This window comes from Haliotis asinina, chromosome 7 (genome assembly GCF_037392515.1).
Source record: "Haliotis asinina isolate JCU_RB_2024 chromosome 7, JCU_Hal_asi_v2, whole genome shotgun sequence".
Lineage (NCBI taxonomy): Eukaryota > Metazoa > Mollusca > Gastropoda > Lepetellida > Haliotidae > Haliotis > Haliotis asinina.
In genome coordinates, this window is record NC_090286.1 from 46,065,910 (window position 1) to 46,093,786 (window position 27,877).

Sequence of the window (27,877 nt, forward strand, 5' to 3'; positions counted from 1 at the left end):
AGCAATATGTAGCTTGTATCACGGGTAACACCATTCTCTTCCCACAGAGCACGAGGTTACTCGTCCTATCTTCCTAGGGGTAACACAAGAAATGGACGTCACACATTGTACCCATGACGCAAATCAAACCCTGGTCTTCAGTGTAATGAGCAAATTCCTGAACACCAGGCTTCACAATAAACAAACAAAAATGACAAACAAAACCATGAGATTCATATATTTATTCAGTGTATTTTGAATCAACCATTTTCTGCTTTTCTGGCAAGGATAATTTCCCCATTCACCCGAAATATCATTTCAATATTATGCAGAGTTAGCACGTTTCATATACCACGTACATCTCCTTACAAGAAGCCACCGTTATCTAATTATGTCATGGAATATGGCATATGTTATGTAACTCCTTCCTGTGGACCAAGTGCTACACACGGAGTTCAGGAATGGTTACAGAGGCATTACTTGTAGTACCAGAGACATCATAATAAAAGTAATATATACCACAATAATTTAAGATGATATCAAAATATTTTCAGCGCATATTTATATTACTTTGAAATAAAAAAATTAACCTGGCTACATTTTATGTAATAACAGCAATAAGACTCTAAAGTGAGACCAACAAAATCATTCATACTTAGGGATTGATGTCAGTATGGCTGAGCCTTCGATACACAATGTTCAAACTAATGAAAATGTTGTTCATATATAATACACATCTGAATATAACTAAGCGGCATGAATGAATAATTGCGTGAAGCTTAAACACAATCACAACCAGCATACATAATAATACATCATGCTCACACGCTATCTCTCTCGAACACACAGCTAAACCAACCTAAATTGTCGTCGTAAGACAAATATTTCCAACATAGTCATGAAAAGATGGTAAATTTGCAGCAATAATGACCATCGAGAAAACATTTGAGAAACAACATCAAAATTGGTTGCTAAAATATCTACAACCTGTTATCTGAAATGAATGAAAGAATTTTCTTGATGGTAACGCCGCAAAAGTGTCACTGAACGAAAAAAAACTAACCTTTTCACACTAATAACAATATCTATACACAAACAACAACTCTGACAAAACATTACCTTTGCTTTGGCATCCATAACAATAAACTTCGATCAACAATCTGTAGCGTGGATGCATAAAAATATTTTTGAACCTGATAAGATTCTATCCGAATCATTACGAACATCTATACAGGTAAAGTAGCATACCATTATTGAAATATACATCGCTTAGGCACCCTGTATCAGTTAAATATCAATATGTATAAGCTTTAAATAAGTTAATGCTAAACTATGAGCTTCTACATACTTACCACCCCTGTAGTCTAACATGTAACAGACTTTTGCATTAAGTCTAGGTGGTTCTACTTCAATCACAGGGGTGTCATGTTATTGGCAAAATAGTTCTTGAGACAAACACTTTACAGTTGCTTATGACAATAACAAGCTCAGAACTGTTTGACAGCACTAGTTCCAGGGTATTATATCTAGCTAGATTAAGCACTTAGTGGGGTAATATGATCACGCTGCACTCAATAAACACTGGACCTCCATAGAACAACAGATGTCATCACACAATTGACTATTTCTTGAACTGAGATTCACAAAGCAGCACTTGATGATGACATATTGTAATGAAATTGACAAAATCAAAACAGTTTTTTCTTTGCACATCCATGTTGATTAGCATCCACGACAGAATTAGCATATTTCACAGTCAATCATCGATGCAAAAACTAAATAAACTGTACACTGTACATTTTCAGAATCCGAATGTAAGCAAAAACTGAAAGACATTGAGAGTGTTCATTTCAATCACTTGTCTGAAAAGTCATCCTTCACTTCTTTCGGGGTGAAAATTTGGGTATTTTTGATCCTTTGGTTGGCGTTGGTATGTGAGATTGTGTGTGCGGGGGTGTTTGCAGTGTTCGAGAAGAGTATGTTGGCGTCGAAGAGTTGCGGCCACTTGGTGTTCGGGGTTCACCCTGGGCAGAAAGATACACATCAGGCTCACTCGTCTCTGATGCTTCACTTCCTGTCCTGCTTGGTGGACGACTTCCTGTTCCGGTGCTTGCCCGACTTGAACTTCTACTTACTGTAAGCCAAAAATGAACAAATGTTTAAAATTATTGGCAAGAAGGAAGAAATCACTGCTGATAGTCTGAAACAAACAAAGCAGGACAAGATAACCATGTGGTTGATAACAAGAGCATCAACTGGCCATGTGTGACAACATGCTTCCAGTCACGGCTACATTCCACAAGGAATATCTTGGTGCCACAGTCATAAGTTTATTTTCAGGCATGGGAATCTAAACATCTTTCTGGAACCAAACACAGGCCACAGTATTCCACAACGCTACATGGTGCTAGGATGATCGTAACTGCCGTGCTTTAACACTGACTTATTGCTGTCGTTGTGTTATGTTCACTTTTTTGAAAAACAGGTAGCTTTCATTCATTGCTGCCATTTCAAACATTTGTATTACTAGGGTTCCATTCAGATCCAGAAAGCAACTTACTTCAGGAAAAAAAAATCTGAACAGTCTTCTACAGATAATATGAGATCAGTAGCAACTGGCTAGCTAAAAACTATCTCAGTAACAATATGGCTAATCTTTTTGCCATCAATTCATCAATGAGCAACTCTATCTGATTCTACCTTCCAAAGAAATTAAATATAGCCAGAGAAATTATTTATGACAGTTCAAATTCTAAAAACACAGTTTCACAGTCCAATATATGTCTACCAATGTGTTATTCTATCTGGTCACTAAGAGAAGCCAAAAATAGAATGCTGAAATCATGTGACTAGTCACATGACCTGCAAATCACACATGTCCATTCTGTTAATAGAGAAAGAAAGAAAGAAGATATACCTGGGCTATTGATATTTCTAGGACTACGAAGATCTTTTGAATAGCGACCTTTCGGCGTCTCTGTTCTTGACATAATTTGTGTCACTTCCTTGTCAGGACTTGTCTTGCCACGTTTCCATGGCGATTGGTGTTGTGTCTTTTCCCGAATCTAAAGCAAAACCAATAATATTTTAAATATGTCACAAGGAGAATTTTACAAGCATATAAAATGACAACACACTGAAGGCAGACTCACAGAAAAAGCTGATTTATACTGAACCCTCACTGAATGTTACAATATTAAATTAAGCCACAAATTCATCAAAACCTATGAAGAGAAAATGGAGTATCATTACAATAATAGCTCTGAACTGCAATTATTTATGGCTATAATGATCTCAAATAATTTTAGTTGCAAAAATATTTACTCATTATAGCTATTGTTCAAGCCTAAAGCATGTGATGGAACAAAAACACAGTTTGTTATATCCGTCATTTAGCTGTACTGTGACTGTTACATAGTCAAATGAGTTCTGCTATCTGCCAATTATTCACTGTAATCTGAGTGAATATTTCACTGACCAAGTTTGCTATCTTCTTCTGTTCACTTAACAGAACTGATGCAAGGTATTTTTTAATCTTGTATTATATACAGAAGCAGTTTTCCAGAAACCTGTACCCACACATGACAAGAATTTTGATTGACTTAAACACAAGTGTTAATTGTTTAGACTAAAGCACACTTTTTAAAGCTGTTTTTTTCTTCATGAAAAGATGGTTGTCGACAAGCACCATGTTGTCAACAATTTTTTCCAAGCTTCTTATGCTGTATATGAGGAGCAATGATAAGTAACAACATCACTATTAACAAGACAGTAACATGAGTAACAAGGTAACTAGAAGACAGTAACCTAACTGTATATCTGTCACCTGTAGGGTCAGACGCTATTCATGAACACTGCAATTTGAACAATACTTCAGTAATACTTAGAAGCAGCTTCAAGTGGGAACAAAGCAAACTGATGCCTTGTCTACTACTTTAATGAAATAAAGAAACACAATGAGGCCTGCCGTGAATGTGAAACCATTATTTTAGGTTTCTTGTAACTGCAAGGTGAGTTGATCTGGAAAGTAATTGCAACAACAGCCAATGACGGGGGCACTTTTGGATGTCTCTGGAACTGACTGGTTGTATTCATGCTGTACCTTGTAGATTGGCCCGCTTGCGGTGCTTGGGGAACGACTGCTCCAGGAGTTGTTGCCGCCGGAGTAGGTGGAACTGCCGGAGTTGGAGCTCGGGGGTGTCTTGGGGACGAATCCTGTCATTGATTGACTCACACCCTCTGCAAGGATAAACTGTTCCCGGAGCTCTATATTTGTCCTTCCCTTTGCTGTAACACACAATGTTAATACATAAATTTCAAAATATGAATGCTTCTGGTCTCTTGGTCAAAAGCATTAGTATTTTTAATTTTGTTAAGGTATATACATTCAGATATATACGAATAGATCAGGAACATGTTATAACTTGTACAAAATATTTCCATTTCTTGACAATATCAATTATGTCAGCAATGTTGCTGTCACATTTGCAAAAGAATCTCACAGACAAAGAATCTCGGAGCAGTTACTGTTATTTAGGTAGACCGCTTTAAACAACTATTTGATATTTTGCTGTTTGCACGGATGTAATTATCAGATTCAATGTTTTAATTTGTTCAACTCCATGAAACATGCAGTCGAAAAGAATAATGCAATTAGTTTGTTACAGCACAACTTCCAATGGGAATGAGGTGAATGAAATGATATTGCATGCATAATTCTTGTTAGACCTATCAAGTTATTTATCAAAATGCACATTTAGTTTCCTTTCAGACTTTTTTGATGACTGCATTATTACTGGCTTGTTTGAAATGTCAAACAATCTGGGACAGACCCAGACACTGTGGCCATTCTGCATGATCTTGGCAGCAAACGTAATGTTTTCAGGACAGAAAACTAATTCAAGACAGGCCAAAGATCGCAATCAGTACAAATCAGGAATTCCATGACAACTAAGGCCTGTAACTCCTGCTAGCACATTGCAGCACCTCTATCTATATGTGGCCCCATGTGTTTATTAGGACGAGAATTATTGTTGTACTTTTAAGGATGGTTCGAGGCATTAACAGAGGCATGTCTAGAGCAGACAGTCACTGGGTATGGGACAAGATGCATGTTGCCCAACAAAAAACATAAACATTCTTCTGCAACTATATTCTAAGCCATAGCCTTGACTCTGTTAGTTTTCTTTTTGTTCCTACCCAACTTCAGTTTGATTTATTGGTTACCATAGTGACTACTGAATTAAATGTATGTATTCATGAAGGAATGGTATAATGGTCTACTAATGAGGGGTTTGCCAGCCATACTGCAACTCCAGCACAACATGGAGAGAGCTGGTCAGTACTTTAGACAATATTTGGGATGTCAAATGTACAATTCCGGATGTCAGGTGTACGTGGGAATGTGAAGTGGTCTCAGATATGAACTATAAGTAATCAACCAATCTGAGCCACACCTTACACACTATCACTAAATCAAAATTAGACAGAGATTTAGAATAACTGATTACAGCAATATTTTCTTGAAAACTGATAATATACATATATGTCAAATATTCCCAAATATTGATCTTTAATAATCTGCAATTAGGTACATAAAATGTCTTACATAACATAAATAATATTTATATTAATAAGTACAAAAAATAAATAGCTGAGTAACTGAAATAGAATGTTTGTAGCACTTCCTGCAAAGAAAACCAATTGATTATATATTATTACATCAAATCCAACTTCAGTTGTTTCAAATTTTCTCCTTTTGGATCAAAAAAGGTTGTTAGCGTTGTTAGAAGTTTGGTATTAATGAATGAATGTTACTTTTTCAATGATAATTGTTGATGTTCAGGCTCTTGCACGAAATAAACCAACAACTCTTTCAAATCATCAAAAACTCATGCTGAAAAAGACAATGTATTACGAAAATCACATCCGCAAAAATTGAAAACTACAACATCAACAGCAGCTATTTCTACAACTATCTATCAGGGTCCTACATATTGACGACATTACTTGTAATCAATTTCGCCAATATGCTACTGCCACCTAGGTCAAAACCATTCCATACACAAAGGCAGGTGACGTACATTGCAAATAAAATGGAATAAACATGCAGGAATTGCAAACCACACCATGCGACACAGGATCTATAACCCAGATGTAAATTTCTACAAAACATAGGTTTTGGCTACAGCAACAACCAATCAGATCACAGCTACTTGTCAACACAGGGACCAAACATGTTAAGCTGTGGTAAATGTCAAGGTTACTAGGTCAACCACGCGACTGGCAGCAAAAACCAACGCAGAGAGTGAGCTTTACGTGGAGGAAATTGAAACATACACTGGTCGTGATGTAGAAAACGTCTCATGAAGCGAAATCGGTTTCGCCTCCACAGGCCAACTTTGAAGAGAGAAAAAAAAGAACAAAAGTGGCAAATTGATTTCATCGGGGTGATCTACAGCTACATACATGAATATAATTGACATATGCATTCCGACTACATTTAACTGACGCCGATCTGGGGTATATTCTTACAGAAGCATAAAATAATAGGTATGATCTACAAAATCAACAGAAAGCTCCCAACAACAAAAAATAAACAAAAAATGCAAGAGGTGAAACCTTCAACCCTGAAAAAAATACCATGAAAAAACTATGAAAAAACTAATTTCCCTCTCCAGTGCTATACTCACAAAATGTTTTTGTCTTTTTGGTCTGTTTACCAAAATCTGAGATTGCGTAAGATGAAGGAAAAAAAACATGATCAGTGAGAAATGATATGGCATCTTCGATCATCTTCTTGGCTTAAAAATACACAACCCAGTAAACACTAAGATGCAAGGATGAAGAAAATGTGAAACAAAACCCAAGAAATGTGAAGTTTCGAGTGGGCTGATGCCTGTAAAAGTGAAGATGACAGGCCACAGGCAGTGAGGAGAAACTGATATGTGAAGTTGTGCAAGATTAAACCCTCCGCCCAAATCAAATATCGATATCTTATTATTTTCTATTTTTAAAGTTACCCTGTCTTTGAGACATAACTTTCAAGAACAATATTGAAAAGCTATCACTACAGACAAAATTACACAAAGCAAAATTTGCATTATAGTCAATAATTGTTGCTAAAAATTATATCAAATAATAAACTCAGATAAAATTTCTACCAATTCATTCATAGTTCAAGGCCTACGATAATAAAGAGGTGAAACCAATCATACAGTCATTCAAGAAATATGGTTACATCTTCATTCCAGAGTCATACCAATTTCTAAGTCCCAGTCCCAAATATTTTCTGTAAATTGCAATTAATAATGTGAATTTAAGATGAGAAACAGAAAATTAAATGAAAGACAGTGAAATAGTGCTAAACACATTTTGCCAAAATGGTAGGTGTGACTACACCATAGAATAAGTGCCATTAGGAGGCACCCTTTCTCGGACTAACAAACAATGACATTTATGAATAAGCAACAATTGGTCAATTTAAACTGGCAATAAAACTTTCTGCTCATTTAAGCATATATTGACAAATTAAAATTTGGAATGTATATCAAACAAAACATGCAACATTTAAGCTTTTACTCGCACACAACTAGTTCATTCAGTCTAACACTATGAGAAAGAGTATCGTCTTCAGACAGCAGATCTGTATGTAAGGCTTATATTAACAATACATGGCATATTTAAAAGACAAACTACGAAGCACTGATTTTTCTCTTAAAAAATGGCATAAGCGTCATGTAGAGAACGTAAACTACACTGAAATATTTTCCTCTTTCTAAAACTATGTTATTCTACACGTGACCATGCCATTTGGTCATGTAATTATATTCTCAAATTTGGGGTTCATTCTGGATCTAAATGCTTTGTAGTTCTTTGTCATGTCCCTGAAAACAGAAGGAATATAAGGACATGGATATTTACCTCTGCATGGGTCATTCTTGACGAGGAATTCATCCAAGGCTATCCAACCGCCTCCAACTCGCACCATTACAGTGCTACGTAGGATTCGAACCAGGCGCAGTTTCTGCGAGTCCCCAAACTAGAATAAATGAAATTGAGCATATAGACGACGTCTCACACAACAAGCAGCAAGTAGGGGAATACTATATATATATCCCATACTATGAAAGGCTGCTATCTATCTTTATACCTATCAATATAACAGTTCAACAGTGTTTTGCTGTTTCAGAAGTCTCTCATTACTAAATGAAATGTTACAAAGTCTGATTCAGCTCAGCGAGTGAGTGACTATGGTTATATGCCGTTTTTAGCAATATTCCAGCAATATCATAGGAGGGGACACCAGAAATGGGCTTCACATATTGTGCCCAGGTAGGGAATCGAAACCAGGTCTTCAGCAGACACTTTAACCATAGGGCTACCCCACCGCCCGATTTTTATACATGGTCCCCACTGAGGGAGGATTTGAATCTCAGTTCTCATTTGGAAATCCAGATCAGCAGTTGTTTTTGCATGAACTGTGTTCGTATCAAATTTTACATCAAATTGTAAACCACAATATATCTGGAAGTTTCTTCACTCCAGCATCAACACACAGGTGAGATATAGTTCTCTTGTGAATTTAGCCATTAGAGATGTGAAGATGCAGCAAGCATGATACAATTTGCAATCAGACACAGTAATTATACTTTTCATCAGTTTTTTGTTGCAGGAAAATCTTAATTCTGAATGACATATCATTTAATTTCAGAGATGGACGTTGGGATATTGCAGAAGCTTGTGTATCACAACATAATACAGATCGTATCATTACACCACTTATAGCCTTCGTACCAATCGCAATTATTTACTTAAGTAGCATTAATAAGATGGTATAATGAAGAGGAACACTTTTATGGATAGACAAGTTCTTTATTGGATGCGATGTTTTGGTGCAGATCCTAACACTTTTTCTCAGATTTGCTGCAAAAGAGAAATTGTCTATCCACAAAAAGTGTACCTCCACATCGCAATCAATGAAATCAGATCATGTGATCAGACAACACTGCGACCTCATTCATGGACAAAAGTAAACCTAACTTCACGTTTGCAACATGGAAACAAGGAAATGACTCTGAACAGGAACAGACTTGAAATACAGGTGATTAAAAAATTGATAATGATTGAACACATGAATAAATAGCTCATGTAAAGAGATTGAGGAACACCATGAAATGAAAATACCTAGGAATACAACTCAAATGACTACAAGCTCCAAAATATTGATTGACAAGCAAAATAATTGTTGAAATAAAGAAGTTTCAGAGAATTGTCAAAAATAAATATTCATTTACATCGACAATCAAATTTTTGGATTTCTGCCAGAAACAAAATGTTCACCTTAAGACACCACCAGCCAGGGTCGCCAAGGACAAAAACAGGCATAATACTGATTTACATTTCATAACAACTACATCAAAAGTACTTTCAGTTTCACACTGAAAGCAAAACCTTCAAAAATTAGATAAATATATAAAACATTGTATGTTATAAATTAAATGGGCAGCTCTAGATAATCCAGTAAAAGTCATTTATCATTTCAAATACTAATCATTAAAAATGCTAAAAATAAACTAACATTCTGGAAATTTTGAAAAGCAATGAGATAATTCAGTTCCGATACTTGTGCATCTATCCAAATTACACATGAGAAAACAGAAACGTAACACTTTGCTTGATCAACTCTTCACTTTGCTTGCTCATATATATCAGTCTAAGTAGGCTTAGTCTCAGTGTATTTCGTTACAATCCACCACTGAGTCTAGCAAAACCTAGTAGAAGGTCGCTCCAGGTAACCTTTGAGTGACCAGTGACCGTCCAATTTTAAGCGACTGTTCACTCACCGTTGTCATGGTTGTATGCCTTGTGCATCACCCGGAAGCGAGCGTACACTAAATAGCATTCAGAATTGTTCTGGTATGAACCTTTTCGAGATAAAAAGTTCAAAAGGTATGTGCAAATGTGCACTTTCGCAATATGTTAGCTGTGTTCTGATTGGTCATCTCAAAGGTTACCTGGCGCGATCTCCATAAGGTTTTGTTAGACTCAGTTGTGGAGTGTAATGAAAAGTACTGAGGACATGTTTACTTAGACTGTCTTTTACATGTAAGTACTTCTGCATTCTGAAATTGCCTATTCCAAGTCTAAAGCCAAATAAAACAGTGGGAAAAAATTTGAAAAAGATAACAGATAAAAAGCTATTTCATCTGAATATGCCAAGGCATGAAATAAGAAGAATTTCTAAAAATGCAGAAAAGCTTTGATGCCCTATGTCAAAATACCTTGAATATTTTGAGGGGTTTTCGTTTTATAGTTTTCTTCTGTAAAACAAAAGAGGATAGATATCATGTGTGCTTGGGCTTGTACACCGGTTATCCTAAATTTATACTGTACATACAAGATGTGTTGAAGCTTCTAAGTCTGGGTAATATGGACACTGAAACTTCAACCTGTCACTCCTTCATCAAAATCTTTCAAAATCCATAAATTCTGGCTTGAAATATCAAAAAGATCACAAGATACCAAGGACCTTCTATCACCTACTGCCCAAATTTGACATATTTGGACGATATTATCAAAGAAAGACGTAAGTAGATATGCAAGCATGACAAGTTGAGATCCTCATTAATGACAATGTGTGGCCTGCTTGAACGTATAGAAATTGTAAATCTCACAAACTCAATTAACATTTTCAGATGTTGCCTTCCAAAATGTCAGCATTGCACCAAATAACATTACCCCAAAAATAAATTTATAAGCATCTGATTTTTCAGCCACTATGAAACTATGAAAACAGGAAATGCAAGCTCAACAATCAAGCACAACTCAATAGTTGATCTGAACCATTCTCCATTTGATAACATTTCATTGAAGATACTCTTCAGATACATTCCAGCACAGTTCTGGAAAAAATGGCGCAGAGGTGTTTTAAGGTACAGTGAAGTATGATGGAGAGAGTTGAGACACTCACCCTGTACTTTCCTTCTCCGATCTTGTGGATCTTGTACTGCCTCATGCAGGTACACTTGTGCACCTGACGCTTCACTTCGTCATTGATCTTGTCGGCTTCTGTCTCAGGCTTGGGAGGCTGTAAACATACATGTAAGTTAAAGTCATTCCTCTTTGTGATGTGCTGATGGTAACACCAGTGAGCTATCATAACTTGGTTCATAATGTCCTTTAACTGACCATAGAGACAAGGAACACATGAGAGCCAAATTGTTCATCCTTAGGAAACTGGTAACATACTTCTAATGATGTGCATGATTAGGGATCTACCTATTGCCAGTCCTGGATGAGTAGTCAAAGTGTGATACATTATTGTGTGATACATTATTGTGTGATACATTATTACTGTTGATCACTTTGGTGAGGTGAGGTGAGGTGAGGTGAGGTTGAGGTTGAGTTGATTACTGTTGATCACTTCTGTGAGTTGAGTTTGAGTTTGAGGGTAAGGGTGAGTTTGAGGGTGTGAGGGTGTGAGGGTGTGAGGGTGAGGTGAGGTGAGGTGAGGTGAGGTGAGGTGAGGTGAGGTGGGGTGGGGTTTGGAAAGACTACGTTTGTCTCCTGTACTTGTAGACAGAAGGATTAGCTTTGTCAATAATCTGTCATCTTTTTCCAAGACATGTTTTTCTTTTTCTCTGAACATTCAACGTTCATATCACTTTAGAAACTCTCACAATTTGAATTATATGTATCTGAAATGTTATCAAAGAGACTGTAACAAGTAAGTAACATAAATATTTCAACAGTCCAAGACCAATGTTGTTCTAAGCATTGACTGTATAGCTGTCAGTGCTGTCATTGAACAGTTAGTTGTGCCATCACTTACATCTCTATCTGGTCTGAGGGCTGAGACGAATTCCTTGTAGTCGATGTAGCCATCACGGTTACGATCGAAAATATCAGCAACAGCATTCATTTCAAGCTTAGACGTTGGGAATTCTGAAAAATAACAGTTTCTTATATACCACTACTACTTATATATTATATATATATATATATATCTCTTCTGTGACTTCATTGCCTCCAATTTTCTGACAAGCATGGGTTGACCCTGATTTTAATTGGGTTCCCGAAACCAATTCTAACAAGGATCTATGTGGGTGTCATATGGAAGTACTCACTGGACGAAATGATGCCGTCAATGAACTCTTTCCTTGTGACCTGCCCATCATGGTCACGGTCCTGGCGACGGAACAGGTCCATGATACGTGCCTTGTTATGATGCATCCATCGCAGGTATCGCTTCCTCCATTCATCAAAGTCAAAGTTCTTCATCCTCTCCACCTGAAATTCAAAGTGAGATGGCACATCTTTCCACTTCTCAATAAAGAGATCACTGTTTTGTTTTGGTTTTTTGTTGTTTTTCTTAATTACCATGAATCATAAGTGTGTGCTTTGCTGAGAAAGTGTCCCTGGTTGGGAGGTTAAAAGAATATTTTCAGTTATCTCCCTGGTTTACCTCATTCTGGTACTCAAGGGCATCTTGCAGTTTACGTTGTCTGTCCATGGCCATGAGCCAAACTTGTCTCCATTTGTTAAACAGAGCACCCACTCTTGGGTTGGCATATAGAGGTTCTGGAGTTTTACGGCCTGGTTCTGGTGTTCTGCGACCAAAATCTGGTGTTCTGCGTCCAAAGTCTGGTGTTTTTCTTCCATAACTGCGACTGAAGTCAGGAGTCTTCCTTCCAAAGTCAGGTGTTTTTCTTCCAGGTGTGTCAAGGCGTCTGCAACAAAATTCATTACTTGCATAGTTGCAACTATTTTCAAGCCCAAAATTCCCAGAACACAATTTCCACAGAGAGAATTAAAGTCAGGATTCATTTAGCTCCTTTATTGCCTTCCAAGCTGTTTGAGCAGGAACCAATTTAGAACTCACGATGACTTGGTTGGTGTCTTGTAAGCGCCTTTGAGTACAGGAATGAAAGAGGAAACTCCATCTTGAGACACTGACGATGTCCGCCTCTTTCCAGACTTGGTCAAACGGTCGACTTCTGGCTGCTTGCCAGACATCTCGTTCTGGAAATCCTGAAATTACAAAATTCACATGATGACCAACACGACTTTGAAGATGAAAAGCAATCAGAACTAAATTGATGATGATATTTGATGAATGTTCCTCCTTGTAGTCTGATACATATATAACCCTCACATGAAGAACAGGTTTTCTTGATACTTCTTTTCGACATTTCATCTATGGTGGTCACTTTTGATTCTTTCTAACCTGCTGTCCCTGATACTGAAAGCTCATCCCTCCTGTCTATGTGAAAGTGTGTGAATTATCTGGATCACCAAGACCACATTCTGAAATATGGTCCTATCCTTCAATCTACCGAGACTTCAAAGTCAGGTGTGAGCAACATCAACATCAAGAAGATAAGAAGCCACGTGCCTGATGTTCCCGGATGAGCTCCATGATGGCTGGGATTTCCTCCGGGAGAGGTTCCTGGTCCTGGTTGTGCAGCTTCACCTCCGCTGAGTTCAGCCAGGCTAGCAGCTCCTCCAGCAGGGCGTTGTTCTTCCGCAGACTGGTCAATCCCTCGGCCAGGCGGTGACCACGCTGCTTGGACCAGCTGGTCAGCTGTAAATAACACGACATAATGCAAACCCAGACACTGTCAGTCAGAATTGAAAGGCTTTTCACATCACATTCACATTGAGCAATAAATGCTGAAGCATCATTGTACAATGAAAGCTATGAGTAAGGAATAAAGCCATCATAGTATAGACACTTGAGCTTTCACATCTAAGCATGTATGAAATTGAACTGCCGTAGGACATGTATGTGTAACTGCCAGGCTACTCTAGCGAACTTGCAAGATCAGTGTTATTAGTTTCAGTCCTCAGCTCAGACCAAACATTTGCAAACATAATTATCTTAAGTTCACATTTAAAAACTCATTGTGTCCTATGATCAATGGACTTCTTACAGGTAATACTTCAATAAATTCCAGGAATGTGTGAAATGTGTATCTCACCTCCTCCCAGCGAGCTCGGAGAGCTGACAGCCAGTACTTCATGGTGGACACAGCATCGGGGTGACACCGCTTCATGATGTCCTGGCCGATGTTCAGGGTTTCTCTCAGGGTGGCCTCCTGTCTCATCAAGGCTTCCTCGAATTTCTGTAATAAACAATTTTAGAATGAAGAGGTAAGTGTCACTGATTGTATGCAGATCCAAGAACAGTGCTTCTTTTATATTCTTCAACAATGTCTTCAAGGTATAATTGTCCTATAGCTACATATCGATTCATAGTTGATACTGTATATGTTTCCTTTGTGGACTTCTAATTACTTGTTTATTTGATCCAAACTTGGATATTTATGGGCTGCCAACAAACAACTGGAATACTGTTAAGTGTGACGTTAAACAACAATGACAAAACAAACCTTGTGTTCGTCCATCTGTTGCAGGATGAGAGGCTCCTCATCTGGGATGGGGCCTCGGTAGCGGAGGGTTTGTTCTGCCTCTGCAAGCCAGTCCACCAGACCCTGGGCCTTCTTCTGAAACTCATCAGCCTGGAGGGACGAGGGAGAGTGAGTTTGTGAGTTTATGTCACTTTGATCAACATCTAATTCAACAGACATAAGATCAATGTCAAAAGGGTAAAACTGATTTACTTGGAGAATCAGCATTTATTTCAGCAACCATTTTACTTCATGCAAGCAGCTGAAAATGAGTAGCATTAAATAGCATGACTGGCATGACTGAAGAGCAGATCCAGTGGTTTGTGTAAACGTACCAGTTTGTGTGCCTGGTCGAGACGCTGCTGTTTATTTGCGCTGAGACGGCAGGTACGGTCCCACATGGTGGACAACTCAATGAGCTGTGCCTGGAGCTGAGACGTGTCCTCCTGCGACTTCTCCATCAGCTCCTTGGCTGACTTCTGCACAAAGGCAACGGTGTTGGTTCTTGCACTCAGCTCATTCTGGAATGACTGTAAAAGAAAATAAAAAAATTATCTAAGTGGTTCACATGATATGATAGGGAAGGGGCTCTTAATGCAAAAGTTAAGCAGTGCCTAAACACAAAACATTTATTTGCCTCTTTCACCATACAAAGGTTACTGGGGCCTATTCTAACCCAGTATCCCATCAATTCTGCAGAAAGAGTACAAACCTTGTGTTGGTCCATCAAACTGTTGACAGTCTCGATGTCACCGTGGACGAGTTGGTCCTCCCCAAGGGTGGGCTCCACTTTGGCCAGCCAGTCCATTAGTGCTTGCAGGGCATCGTTGAACTGACCTGAGGTGAGCAGCGCTTCCTCCAGCTTACGTTGTCTGTGATCATCAAAAGGTAAATATAACATTGAAACATGCAGATGAGGATATGTAGAAATGCAGTTACACACTAAATTAAAAATTACTTCACTGAGGTAATTACAGGTAAGTGAGAGAGTCAGTTTACTTTAACACCACATTTAGCAATATTCCCGCAATATCATGGTGGTGGACACCAGAAACAGGCTTGTACCCACATGGGTAATCGATCCCAACTTCAGCATGATGAGCAGATGCTTAACTAATGAAATGACAAGCATACCAGAGACAGGCAGGCTAAAAACAAGTAGCATCTTTTTAATATTTTCGCATGACGCAGCCAAGGATTGGACGTACCTGTCCACAGATTTTCCACAGACAGCATTCCATCGGGACTTGAGATTATTCAACATCTGTTGAATTTCTGGAGCATCTTCTTTGGGGCATTTGTCTTTGAGAGCACGGCCAGTACGGTTAACTGTGTCGAACTTGGGCTGCTTTGAGCCAAGCTTCCTCTGGAACTCCTGGAAAGGGGAGACAACTCTGCAATGCTTGTGTGTTAAGGATTTAGGTTGATCAAAATGACCCATCAAACTGAATTTAATTGGTTTCAATAGTGACCCTGTATTTTGCTCATTACTCGTTTTTCTCAAATACTATAGTTCTGTACTGAACTCCAGCTTGCATTATCATTTAAAGGAATGGTGACATAAATATCCTTTTACAATATATATAAATTGAAGCAATATATAGGTTGGGGACAACGTTGGTCGCACAAATGGTCATCAAATAACCTTCACCAACAACATTGTTTCATGGAGCATTAATACTGCATTCATCAATTGTCAAACTATATGATGTTCCAGTGATCGAGATCATGACTGATCTACACGAAGGTGATATGACCACATGCATCAACCAAGTAAGACAGTCAGGACATTCGACCCTGTCAGTTGTCTTTCACAACGATCATGGGCTGCTGTAGGCCAAGTATAACATGGATCTTTACAAGGTGGCAACTAGAAAGTCTCATATGGACCTTCACAGACTGCGCTACAAGAGAAAAGGATGTCATTACCTTATGTTTGGCAATCTGGGCTTTGATCTTGTCAGGTTCATTAGCAATGAACTGGTCGGAATCTACTTCTGCCTGTGCCTCAACCAGCCAGTCTATCAGGTCTCGCCACATGTCATGGAACTGGAGCAGATGCGCATTATATTAAAAGTGATAAACATGACACAAAGCATTCATACAATTCTTGACAATATGAATAGATTACAGATGACTACAAGATCTAGTACACCATGTATGTATCCATAAACTAAACTGTATCAACAACAAAATCAGAATCTAATAAAGCCATCGAGTCTGCTGAAGTTGTGTACAGTACTGTGATAACACTCAGACTCAACAGAGGTAACGATAAAATCTCTGGGTCCTCATGATGATTATCTTTATAAGCATCTATTTTATAACCTCTGCAGCATCCTTAATGATCCAGCTTATGTTTTGTCTCATTCTATTATGATACATATCCTGGCATTTCACACCAAAGCTTTTTATCAAAGTGAATATTGCAGAATGCTGAATCAGCATATTTGCAGCTATTTGTGGTGAGGCTTTATTCAAGAGCAACGTCACCAGTGTAATCAAAATTGCTGTTTTTTCAAGGATCATATCAAATGAATCAACTGTTCTGGATGGCTCCTCAGTATTTACCACAAAAGAGAGGAGTCATGGTAGTGCACTGGTAATCAAATGAGTCAATTGTTCTGGATGGCTCCTCAGTATTTACCAGAAAAGAAAGGAGTCATGGTAGTGCACTGGTAATCAAATGAGTCAATTGTTCTGGATGGCTCCTCAGTATTTACCAGAAAAGAAAGGAGTCATGGTAGTGCACTGGTAATCAAATGAATCAACTGTTCTGGATGGCTCCTCAGTATTTACCAGAAAAGAAAGGAGTCATGGTAGTGCACTGGTAATCAAATGAATCAACTGTACTGGATGGCTCCTCAGTATTTACCACAAAAGAAAGGAGTCATGGTAGTGCACTGGTAATCAAATGAATCAATTGTACTGGATGGCTCCTCAGTATTTACCACAAAAGAAAGGAGTCATGGTAGTGCACTGGTAATCAAATGAGTCAATTGTTCTGGATGGCTCCTCAGTATTTACCAGAAAAGAAAGGAGTCATGGTAGTGCACTGGTAATCAAATGAGTCAATTGTTCTGGATGGCTCCTCAGTATTTACCACAAAAGAAAGGAGTCATAGTAGTGCACTGGTAATCAAATGAGTCAATTGTTCTGGATGGCTCCTCAGTATTTACCACAAAAGAAAGGAGTCATGGTAGTGCACTGGTAATCAAATGAATCAACTGTACTGGATGGCTCCTCAGTATTTACCACAAAAGAAAGGAGTCATGGTAGTGCACTGGTAATCAAATGAATCAACTGTACTGGATGGCTCCTCAGTATTTACCACAAAAGAAAGGAGTCATAGTAGTGCACTGGTAATCAAATGAGTCAATTGTTCTGGATGGCTCCTCAGTATTTACCACAAAAGAAAGGAGTCATGGTAGTGCACTGGTAATCAAATGAATCAACTGTACTGGATGGCTCCTCAGTATTTACCACAAAAGAAAGGAGTCATGGTAGTGCACTGGTAATCAAATGAGTCAATTGTTCTGGATGGCTCCTCAGTATTTACCATAAAAGAAAGGAGTCATGGTAGTGCACTGGTAATCAAATGAATCAATTGTTCTGGATGGCTCCTCAGTATTTACCACAAAAGAAAGGAGTCATGGTAGTGCACTGGTAATCAAATGAGTCAATTGTTCTGGATGGCTCCTCAGTATTTACCACAAAAGAAAGGAGTCATGGTAGTGCACTGGTAATCAAATGAATCAACTGTACTGGATGGCTCCTCAGTATTTACCACAAAAGAAAGGAGTCATGGTAGTGCACTGGTAATCAAATGAGTCAATTGTTCTGGATGGCTCCTCAGTATTTACCACAAAAGAAAGGAGTCATGGTAGTGCACTGGTAATCAAATGAGTCAATTGTTCTGGATGGCTCCTCAGTATTTACCAGAAAAGAAAGGAGTCATGGTAGTGCACTGGTAATCAAATGAGTCAATTGTTCTGGATGGCTCCTCAGTATTTACCACAAAAGAAAGAAGTCATGGTAGTGCACTGGTAATCAAATGAATCAACTGTACTGGATGGCTCCTCAGTATTTACCATAAAAGAAAGGAGTCATGGTAGTGCACTGGTAATCAAATGAGTCAATTGTTCTGGATGGCTCCTCAGTATTTACCAGAAAAGAAAGGAGTCATGGTAGTGCACTGGTAATCAAATGAGTCAATTGTTCTGGATGGCTCCTCAGTATTTACCACAAAAGAAAGGAGTCATGGTAGTGCACTTGTAATCAAGGATGAGAATGTTCTTGTCAATGTCTTGTTCTATGTTGAAATGCAGTTAAAATAGGCTGAAATGCAGTTCTTGTCAATTTCACCCCCATCAGAAACATCGTCTTTCCTCTCACCTGTTTGGCCTCCTTGTATCCTCTCTCTAGATGCCTGGTCCTCTCTGCACTGCGGGAAACAATCTTCTCCCAGCGGTGCTGAGCACTGGACAGGAGATTCTTGATGAGGATGACATCCTGCTTCTGGCTGAAGTACTTCAGGTGGGTACCCATCTTGTCAAGCGCCACCATCACCTCTCGGTGCTTACTCACATCCTTTTGCAGAAACTGTAAGAAACCAGTGGATGTGAGCTAGTTCCTGGTACTGAACTGGAATGATAAACCACTATGCAAACCTAAGCCTCATGTTGAACTTTTATCTCACTGTTGCCATATTCCAGCTAAGTCAGACATCAAAAGAACTGATTAAATCTAAATGATGTGGGTTATCAAGCCCAGGTCTTTTTCAGGATAAGCAAATGCTTTGACATCTGGCTACAATATCCCTTATGTCAAACAGAAAATGAAGAGCTACCTCAGTGTTGCGCAAATTGGCTCAAACTTTGTTGTGTCTTTTTCTTCAAGATTGTTACTAGAATATTTGGTGTTCCTTTATAGCATAACCATTGTGTTGTAAAGGTCAGTAAATAACTAGACAGTTTATGTTCTCATCAAAAAAATGTTGGAGAATATGAAAGATATGTAAGAAGAGAACATCAACAATAAACAGAGATGACTACTGATTCTGTTTAACAGTGAACCACACTAATCCAATGGTAAAATGTCGCTAAAATGTCTCCCTTGTATATCATCCAAACCGCCCTATTCCATACATCAAACAGACCCAAACCATTGCACGATGTCGCTAAGATGCCTACCCTGTGTTCATCGATCTGTTTGGTGACTCGGTCCACAAGCCGACTGACTGGGGCAAGGTTGTTTAGGGTCTTCTCTGTGTCTGTCAGCCATAGGATGAACTTGTTCAGTTCTGAGTGGAAGTTGCCAGCGAGGCCAACAGCTTCCTCCAGCTTTTTCTAAAAAGAATAACAAATTCAATTCATCTTCTGAAGCAATAAACATTCTTAAAGAGCCTGTCACACCATACTTCCTAATTTGGAGTTCGACATGTCTGGTAAAAAGGGCTGAGCACAATATTTGCAATTTACAAGCTGATGTTGTATATTTTGTAAACATGCTTGAAATCCTGAATCTTGATGTGTTTATAAAACTACTCAAGTATTTTAAGAATATCAACAACAATGCTTGTTGAATATCACTAAGTGTTGAAATGGTTGATATCAAAAGACACTCAGATAAAATTCTATTAACCATCAAAAAGTAATTTAGGTAAATACTTTCGTACATGTAAATAGAACACATACAATGTGGTAGAAATATTAGTGACATCATTGTCCGAAGACAATGTGATGACAATTGACCTTCTTGTCTTCTGCTCTGTTCTTGGCATGGTCCCACCTCTGTTTCAGTGCCCCAACACTCTGGGTCAGGTTGGACTGAGCTGGTCGTTTGGATTTCTTGGCAAGTTTTTGTCCTTTGTCTATCACAGACTTGATCATTGGGTCTAAGGCTTGAAGCTCACTGTATACATCCTGTAGAAGAAATAACAGTAACATCAGTGAGAGATTGTGGCCTTACACTGCTTTGAACATTATCAAATTTGCAGGGCTATACCTCGACTTTCAAAAGTGGTGGACCCAAGATTTTTCTAAATCTACCATTTGCACTTCTGCATCACTTAACACTGCATTTCAATCACTGCAAGTGAAATACTTCATGGACTACGAGAGACTACGGTCATGTCTGTTTTAGGAACATAACACAGATATGTTATGTCAAAACATTATCAGAGTGTGAAATAGGATTCAAGTCCATGACAATCGCTATCGTCTTTGAATAAAATATAATGGAGCCTCAGACATCTTGGCACTTACACACTTCAATCTGTGTCTCTACACTCACATTAGAGCATAAATGGAAGAAACTTTTAAGAGACTGAATTCATGGATCATAGACAGATTATTTTCACATGGTATTGACGACAGATTTTACCATGAACTTCTCAAGTTGTTCCTTGGCAGTTTCAGGGAGTCCTCCGACTGGCTTGGAGGTGATGAGTTGGTTCTCTACATCTCCAAGCTTCATCATGATGTCCTGAAGATCTCCACCGAAGGCACGGGCCTTGAAAAACAACAGGATCAGTGTTAGAGCATTATGTGGTTACTGAACAGTGAAGTCCAGATAAGTTTTGTTATTTTAACTACATTAGAAAAATTTGGCCCCAAACCAACAATTAAGGTAAGTAAAATATGACATAATTTCCAAATTCAAGCATATTTTATTTTCTCAAAACATATAGACAGTAGAAAACATGGTTGGGTTGGGAGTTTCTGAAATTAATTTCAACAAATTTTAATTACAGATCTAAGATAACATACTGGATACAGATGACTTGCTCCATACGATGTTTGAAGTAAAATGACACACCAACTAAGTCTCAGAGCCTGTATGCATCGTCCTTTACGTCACTTACTGCGACCATCTTAGACTGCTGGATAGCAATATTAACCTGGAATCCCCACATGGTTTGTTTTCATGTGGGTAGCTTACTACTAGAGTGGCCTCACCTCCTTCAGGGCAGACTCGAGCCTGGCCTGCTTGTCGCCACACTTGTCCTGAAGGTCGTCCCATCTGTTGTTCATTTTGTCCACCTTCTGCTTGGCAGCGGACTCTCCAGTGTCTGTGGCCATCAGCTTCAGGGCCTCCTCGTTGAGGGAGTCCACGCTAGGCTGGTGTGCTGTGATGTCATTCTGGAGGGACTGGGGACCAGAAGTAGATGCAAGCATTTACATAAATGTTTAACACAGTTCATAGGAAACGTCACATTTTTTCTTGGAATTAACAGCCATTTTAAACTTTCCATACTTTAGCCATTATTCAATCATATCAGAATTAAAATGTAATTCGGGAAATTCAAAAGAACATGTGTGTAAAAGACTCACCTTAAACTGAGTTGAAGGAAAGCAAAACCGTTCAGATGGTACTTTTGTTTGGATTTTTGGGTTTCTATGATTGACTTTGGTATCAATTAAATGTTTCAGAAAGAAAATCTTTGTTGTCCACAAATATAGCAAAGGGAAAGTTTCATAATTCACATTTTCAAACAAAAAGTCCTACATGGCATCACAAACACAACTAATAATAACTGACCTGACATCTGGTTCAAAGGGAGACAACGCCACTCACCTTAAGTTTCGCCAGCTCCATCTCAATGTCCTTGACCTCGCCTTCAACGGGTGTAATGGCATCAAGGGCCTTATCGGTCTTGTCCTCCCAAGACAGCAGCTCATCCAGGGCATGGTCAAACTGACCAACACTGAGCAAGGCCAACTGCAGTTGTCTCTGTCTCTCTCCAATTCCGGACACAAGTGTGTCCCACCTGGTGTTCACCTCCAGAAGAGGCTCCTTCACCACTGCAGCCTGCTCAGCATTGGAGTCCTTCACCATGTCATTCACTTGCTGGGTCAGGGTCTCAACGTCAATTTGTTTGGGGTCAACATCAGCTTTGAAGATCTGGAACAAAAATGTTCAGTGTCCATACTAACTTCTGGGCTCAGGACAATGCCACCAACATGCAGGTCATCTGTTCCTAGCAGAGTGAGTCAGGCTAACACCACTTCAGAGAGTACTGTAGTAGTGTAGGCTACTTATAGGAGATAATGTTATACATAACATAACAAAATCATATGTGTTAAATGGGTTCATTTTGCTGACATTACACTACATAAAACATTGAGTGATTCTCAAGTAAATTGTCTGGAAATCTGTTTCCTAGCGTTGTGATTAATAAAAGTTCACTTTATTCATAAGGCAGTAAGAAACAAACTGCCACTGTTTTATGAGTTTGAATACTTGTCAGGTCGCTACTGAAGCAGGTGGGAGCAAATTTTATTCGTGGCTATATATACCTTGAGATCATCCCATTGTTTCTTGATTGTCTCAAAGTCTGATCCAATGGGTCCAAGGTCACAGAATCTTTCTTCCATCCTTTGGAGCCAAACAAGCATTTTCTGGAAAAACAAACAATCCACAGTTATGAGCCAGATATAAGGTTAGAAACACTAAAACATATTGGGACTGACATACATTCCTTGTTAAAATATTTCATCAAGCCTGCAATGCAAACTGACTAAAGAACATAAATCATGTGCCAACTCAGGTGAACAAAAAGCCTCCTAAAACAGCTTCAGAATCAATGGTTTCATTGACTAATTCATCAAAAATGAATTAACAAATTCCAAGATGAGACTACTGACCATCAGCTCATCCTGGAAAGTGACAGCCTTCTTGAGAGCGTCTTCAAGGGTCTTGGACCTCTTCTCACACTCATCACTGATCGCAGCCATGTTGGCGTCTGCATCCTCAATGTTTTTCTGGACTTCTGGTTTGTCTGAATCTCCGACCATAGACAGAAGATGGTCTCCTGCTTGGCGCACATCGTCAAGGTCAGCTGCAGTTGCCTGAATGTCCTCTTTCAAAGCCTGAAAACATAAACAGCTAGTTAATGACTCCGTATTTCATACAGAAGTATGACTGGTACAAATCCCATGCATTTGGGATACGATGCATACTCACTGAGTGTTCCTTGATATTACTGAGAATGATCTGCTGTTTTGAAAGTAACAATACCTCAACCATTGAAAATTAAATTCTGTATTCAGATTTGTATAAATGAGAGAAAAGATTTCCCTTGTAGCCTAGCATATATAAGAATATTATATGTGTTCGTTTCTTTCCTTGAAAAGAAAGTATCATATTCTTCAGATGTTTCCCCCTCACCTCAAGCTCCTCCTGCTGTTCTCGGATGGCTTCTGGTTCCAATGCTGGAGGATCCTGGTTTTTGATGTTTGACTGCAACTCATTGAGAGTGCCCATGAGGTTGTTGAGATCATCCCAGAACTTCTCAGACACATCAAGTGTATCCTCCAGGTTCTGGCCACGATCCTTTGTGCTGGTCTTGATGTCATCGAACAGCTTGATTAGCTCATCCAGCTTTTCTTTCACATCTACAAAAAGATGCTTAATTAATACAACTGAACTCTACAATATGAATGAATGTCTACAATATGGTGAGAAATGCATATTCATCCTACAGAATATGTAAACCTCTACGGACGTTATAAGGGTATGATGAGGCACAGTTCCACAGTTTTTGAAACCCATTTAAGTAAATATCTCCTTTCCTTGATTGCATTCATAATCTATAATCACAGAGTTATACCATAACCTATTATATTTCTTTCCTAACATGCCAGACTTTGCAAACTATTTATCCAAGATATCAGACAAACATAAATGGTTCCTTCACCTTTAACTGCATCATCTTGAGTGTCTCCAGCCTGTTTCAGCAGTTCTTCAGCAGTGACCTTGACCTTCTCCAGCGCCTTTTCTCGCATGTCCATATCACCAATGATGTCCTGAAACAAGACAAGCGCTGAATGAAATCCTGAAATTGTCTCACTTGACCTAGAAAATCTCAGCTGCCAGTAAATGTGACCATCTCTCTTATAACTTGAGAAGAGATACGCCAAACTGTACATCCTTTCAGGGATCTCAACTGATGCTTGACTTTCATGCTTACCTTGTTCTCTGCAATCTGGTCTCTGAGTTTGTCTGGGAAGGCGGAGATGGGCTCAGCATTCTGGACTTGCTCATTTGTAGTGGTCATTGTCTCCAGCATGTCCTCAAGTTGGTCAGTGAACTGGAATGCAAATTTACATATCTTCATATGTCATGATATCACTTGTGTTAATGAGAACTTACTAATCTATCTGATATTTGGAACACTAGAGCACAAAGGCTAAAAAGAGTTCAAATATAAAGTCGCCAGGCAGAACATTGACAATTAACACAATATAACCATGAAACAGGCCCAAAGTCCTTGAGTCACATGTCTCTATATGGCTGATACTGTACCTCGGCAGATTGTTGCATAGCCGCATCGATGGAGTGTGACCTCTCCCTGACAGCGTTCCTGATGTCATCCATGCGGCGGTTGTCATCATCCAGAACGTCCTGGACATTCCCGGCATCTCCAGCACCACAGATCTGCAGCAGTGCGATACCTGTCTTGTTCAGACGGTCGCACATCGGCTTCTGATCTGCCACATCCTGTCTCAGGGCCTGAAGGAGAAGACATACAACTGTAGGGAAAATTGAGTGACAGTGCAGCCATGATTATGGAGGCATCAAGAACTGCACACAAATGTAGTACCTTGTTGGAATTTGAAACTCTGGTCTTCGGCATGGGGATTATCAATATATATTCTCTCCATACTGGTCTAAATTAAGAATATAGTTTCTACGATAGTTACCTTTATTTCAACACTGAATCTTTACTGTTTCCCTCTACGGATGCTATCTTAAATTGCATGGACAGGGTTTTTCTCCACACTGTAGGACAAGCTTATAGACTTGAACTGAACTGTCACCAGGAAATTATATACACTATCAAAACAAGCCAGAGAACAGTTCCCTACTCACAGCAGACCTAGGGTCAAAACCCCAACTGTGAGGCTGGAATAAAGTGCATCAAATTGTCATTTCTTGGTCCATTTGTCCTTGTTCCGTTCCACGTACCTTGATCATCTCTTGCTGTTTCTTCACTTGTTCCATGTCAATGGACGGTTTCTCCAGCTCGGCAAGTGAGGGTTCGATCTCCTCCATCCAAGACACAAGGTCAGAGTGAGTATCAGCAAAGTGTTTAGACAATGGCAGTGCTTGCTCGAGCTGGGTCAGTCTGTCATTGCTCATACGCGACAGACCATCAGACCTCTGCTTCAGAAGATCCATCTTCTCCCTGATGGCGCCATCTTCCTCAACAGAGTTCTCTCTCAGCAACTTCTTCCCCAGAGCAATGGCATCTCTGGCCTTTGATTTCTGGCTGTTAATGTCATCGTTCATGGTCTAAAATGAACAAAAGCAAAATAAAGATGAAATGGAGTTCATAAATGCCAGTTCAGTACTGAGTAGGTTTATCTTTTAATTTCGATGCTTCTCAATCACAACTGATGGTGAACTTGACTATTGTACAAATTTTCCATTGATTCAGCTTTCAAAAAAGACGACAAACAACTCAATATTATTCTGATGGATGGTTATGGGAAAAGCATGAATCAAAGGTAATATAGACCAAATTCATTATGTATGCTGTACAATTACCTTCTGCTCCACAAGTTGTGGCTGTATGACTCTAGGATCTGAGCTGATGGGCTTACACTCCAGAAGCTTGCCTTCCTCCTCTTCAAACCACTCCAGCAGGTCATCCAGAGCATTCACCACCTACAGAGGTCAGTGTACAGTTCAGTGAAGTCTCAGGGATATGCACACTCAACACTGAACTTGTACAAAACTGCTATCAAGAGAGACTTGCACACAGAGTATAATATTTGAATCAGGTTTCTCAATGTTTAACACTAACATGTACATATTTCTTGAAACATATGTTCATTCAAGACTTGACATCACCCACCTCATTTGATTTCTGTCTTGACAGTTGGACCTTCTCAGCCTTCTTGGCAATTTGGTCCTTGACATTCTCAAATCTCTTGTTGTCCTTGGAGATGAGGTCTTCAATACGGAGTCCAGAGTCTCCTGGAGCCAAATCCGCTAAGTCGTTGCCTTCAGAGTTGAGAACTTCAAGGATAGGTTCAATCTCCTCAAGTTGGTCCATGAGAACCTAAACAGACATTTTCATTGATGAATACAGAAGCAGAGACTACAGCTTCAGCATCACAGTTATCAGGTTTATGTGATAAAACTGAAACTTTAAATGGATTGTAGACACATCTTCTCAATCTCCCAAGCACATTGATCATGAGGTGAGGTGAATGGGGTTTAACGTCTTAAGAATATTTTGCTCATAATGACAACGTACATGTCTGTGTATGAGTGGCCAACTAAACTAGTCCAGACGTAAGCTGGTTTTATAGTGCTAGCCCATCGAGATACCATGAAGCATGAATATCCCACTCAGACACAATATACCGACTCTGAGCCTACCAGTCCTTTTTCAAACTCGACTTTAAAAAAATTAGAATTCTTATCTTTTGCTTTAGTAGCCATTCTTTTTAGTTTTTAGACTTTCTCCCATTCTAAAACATACTTACCTGTACATGCTCCTCAGCATCCTGACCAACAACATCCTTTGATCTTGCTTCAGGTTCCACCTTGCTGAACCAATCAAGGAGCTTGGTATGGGCATCGTGGAATTTCTCAGCCAATGGAAGAGCTTCTTCCATCTGCTCCAGGATGTCTTCCACCTTGTTCCTCAGGTCCCCATATCTCTTCTGACCATCATCAATCTTCTTCTGGATGAAGACCACGTCATCACCTTTGCAGTAATCCTGCAGACTCTTGCCCTTGGAGGCCAGACTGTGAACATCATCATCCTTTTCATCGATCTCATCTTGGAGTTGCTGCAATGGAAAATACTCAAGTGTTCATATTGTTTTAAACTGACACAACATTGCAATTCTGTTTGAGAAAATATTTTCTAATTCAGTGCTTCAAAACCTCATTACACCAGCTTAAAGGAGATGTCATCCTTTGTCATCCACAAAACATTTTAGGTAGGAAACAGGAAGACAAAGCGGAATACTGGGAGACACATTAATTTTGGGGTTGAAGACCAAATGGGTAGCATTTTCTAAAAAAATCTTCAGAGGACTTAGTCAACTCACTTTTAGTTCTTTCACCAGCTTCTTGATCCCCTCAGCATCAAGAGCCTTGGGCTCAAGCTGGGCAAACTTCTTCTCTCCTTCACTTAACCACGAGGTCAGTGGTTCAGTGATTCCTTGGAAGTCCTTGGCAAGGTTCACCACATCTTCCAACATTGCCATCCTTTCATCAGCCTTCTTTGCCAGAGCTCCCCATCGAGCATCAAGGTCACCCATCTGCTTCTGGATCTTCTTCTTCTCCTTGGGGTCTACAGTGGACTGGAGTGTTTCTGCAGTATCCTTCAAGTTGTTCACACTGGGCCATCTGTCCTCCAGCATCTTCTGGAGGAACTGTTAGCAGAGACATGGATGTCAGAATAGGTGATGATATGACAGGAAGATGGATATTTCGGTATGGAATGAGGTGACCAGGGGAAG

The 27,877-nt window shown here is 39.3% G+C and overlaps 1 protein-coding gene across 3 annotated transcripts in view; it reads right to left on the bottom strand.

Moving 5' to 3' along the window:
• Positions 1-206: 206 nt before the first annotated feature.
• LOC137290837 (uncharacterized) overlaps positions 207-27,877 on the bottom strand; it is a 206,446-nt gene continuing 178,775 nt past the window's right edge. For all 3 annotated transcript variants that reach the window (XM_067821983.1, XM_067821984.1, XM_067821982.1), the window contains 34 exons: positions 27,464-27,790; positions 26,891-27,199; positions 26,254-26,460; positions 25,944-26,063; positions 25,362-25,688; positions 24,699-24,905; positions 24,364-24,483; positions 24,091-24,199; positions 23,562-23,788; positions 23,039-23,263; positions 22,691-22,792; positions 21,969-22,295; positions 21,350-21,541; positions 20,775-20,903; positions 20,144-20,314; positions 19,583-19,738; positions 18,786-18,992; positions 16,320-16,439; positions 15,599-15,765; positions 15,103-15,262; positions 14,726-14,920; positions 14,373-14,501; positions 13,962-14,105; positions 13,376-13,564; positions 12,863-13,011; positions 12,446-12,710; positions 12,108-12,270; positions 11,813-11,925; positions 10,952-11,068; positions 7,903-8,020; positions 6,319-6,378; positions 4,082-4,266; positions 2,897-3,044; positions 207-2,113 (listed from right to left, as the gene is read on the bottom strand). In XM_067821983.1, coding sequence (XP_067678084.1) covers positions 1,857-2,113; positions 2,897-3,044; positions 4,082-4,266; positions 6,319-6,378; positions 7,903-8,020; positions 10,952-11,068; positions 11,813-11,925; positions 12,108-12,270; positions 12,446-12,710; positions 12,863-13,011; positions 13,376-13,564; positions 13,962-14,105; positions 14,373-14,501; positions 14,726-14,920; positions 15,103-15,262; positions 15,599-15,765; positions 16,320-16,439; positions 18,786-18,992; positions 19,583-19,738; positions 20,144-20,314; positions 20,775-20,903; positions 21,350-21,541; positions 21,969-22,295; positions 22,691-22,792; positions 23,039-23,263; positions 23,562-23,788; positions 24,091-24,199; positions 24,364-24,483; positions 24,699-24,905; positions 25,362-25,688; positions 25,944-26,063; positions 26,254-26,460; positions 26,891-27,199; positions 27,464-27,790 — 6,141 coding nt within the window. In that variant the 3' untranslated portion in view covers positions 207-1,856. The remainder of the gene's footprint in view (positions 2,114-2,896; positions 3,045-4,081; positions 4,267-6,318; positions 6,379-7,902; positions 8,021-10,951; positions 11,069-11,812; positions 11,926-12,107; positions 12,271-12,445; positions 12,711-12,862; positions 13,012-13,375; positions 13,565-13,961; positions 14,106-14,372; positions 14,502-14,725; positions 14,921-15,102; positions 15,263-15,598; positions 15,766-16,319; positions 16,440-18,785; positions 18,993-19,582; positions 19,739-20,143; positions 20,315-20,774; positions 20,904-21,349; positions 21,542-21,968; positions 22,296-22,690; positions 22,793-23,038; positions 23,264-23,561; positions 23,789-24,090; positions 24,200-24,363; positions 24,484-24,698; positions 24,906-25,361; positions 25,689-25,943; positions 26,064-26,253; positions 26,461-26,890; positions 27,200-27,463; positions 27,791-27,877) is intronic.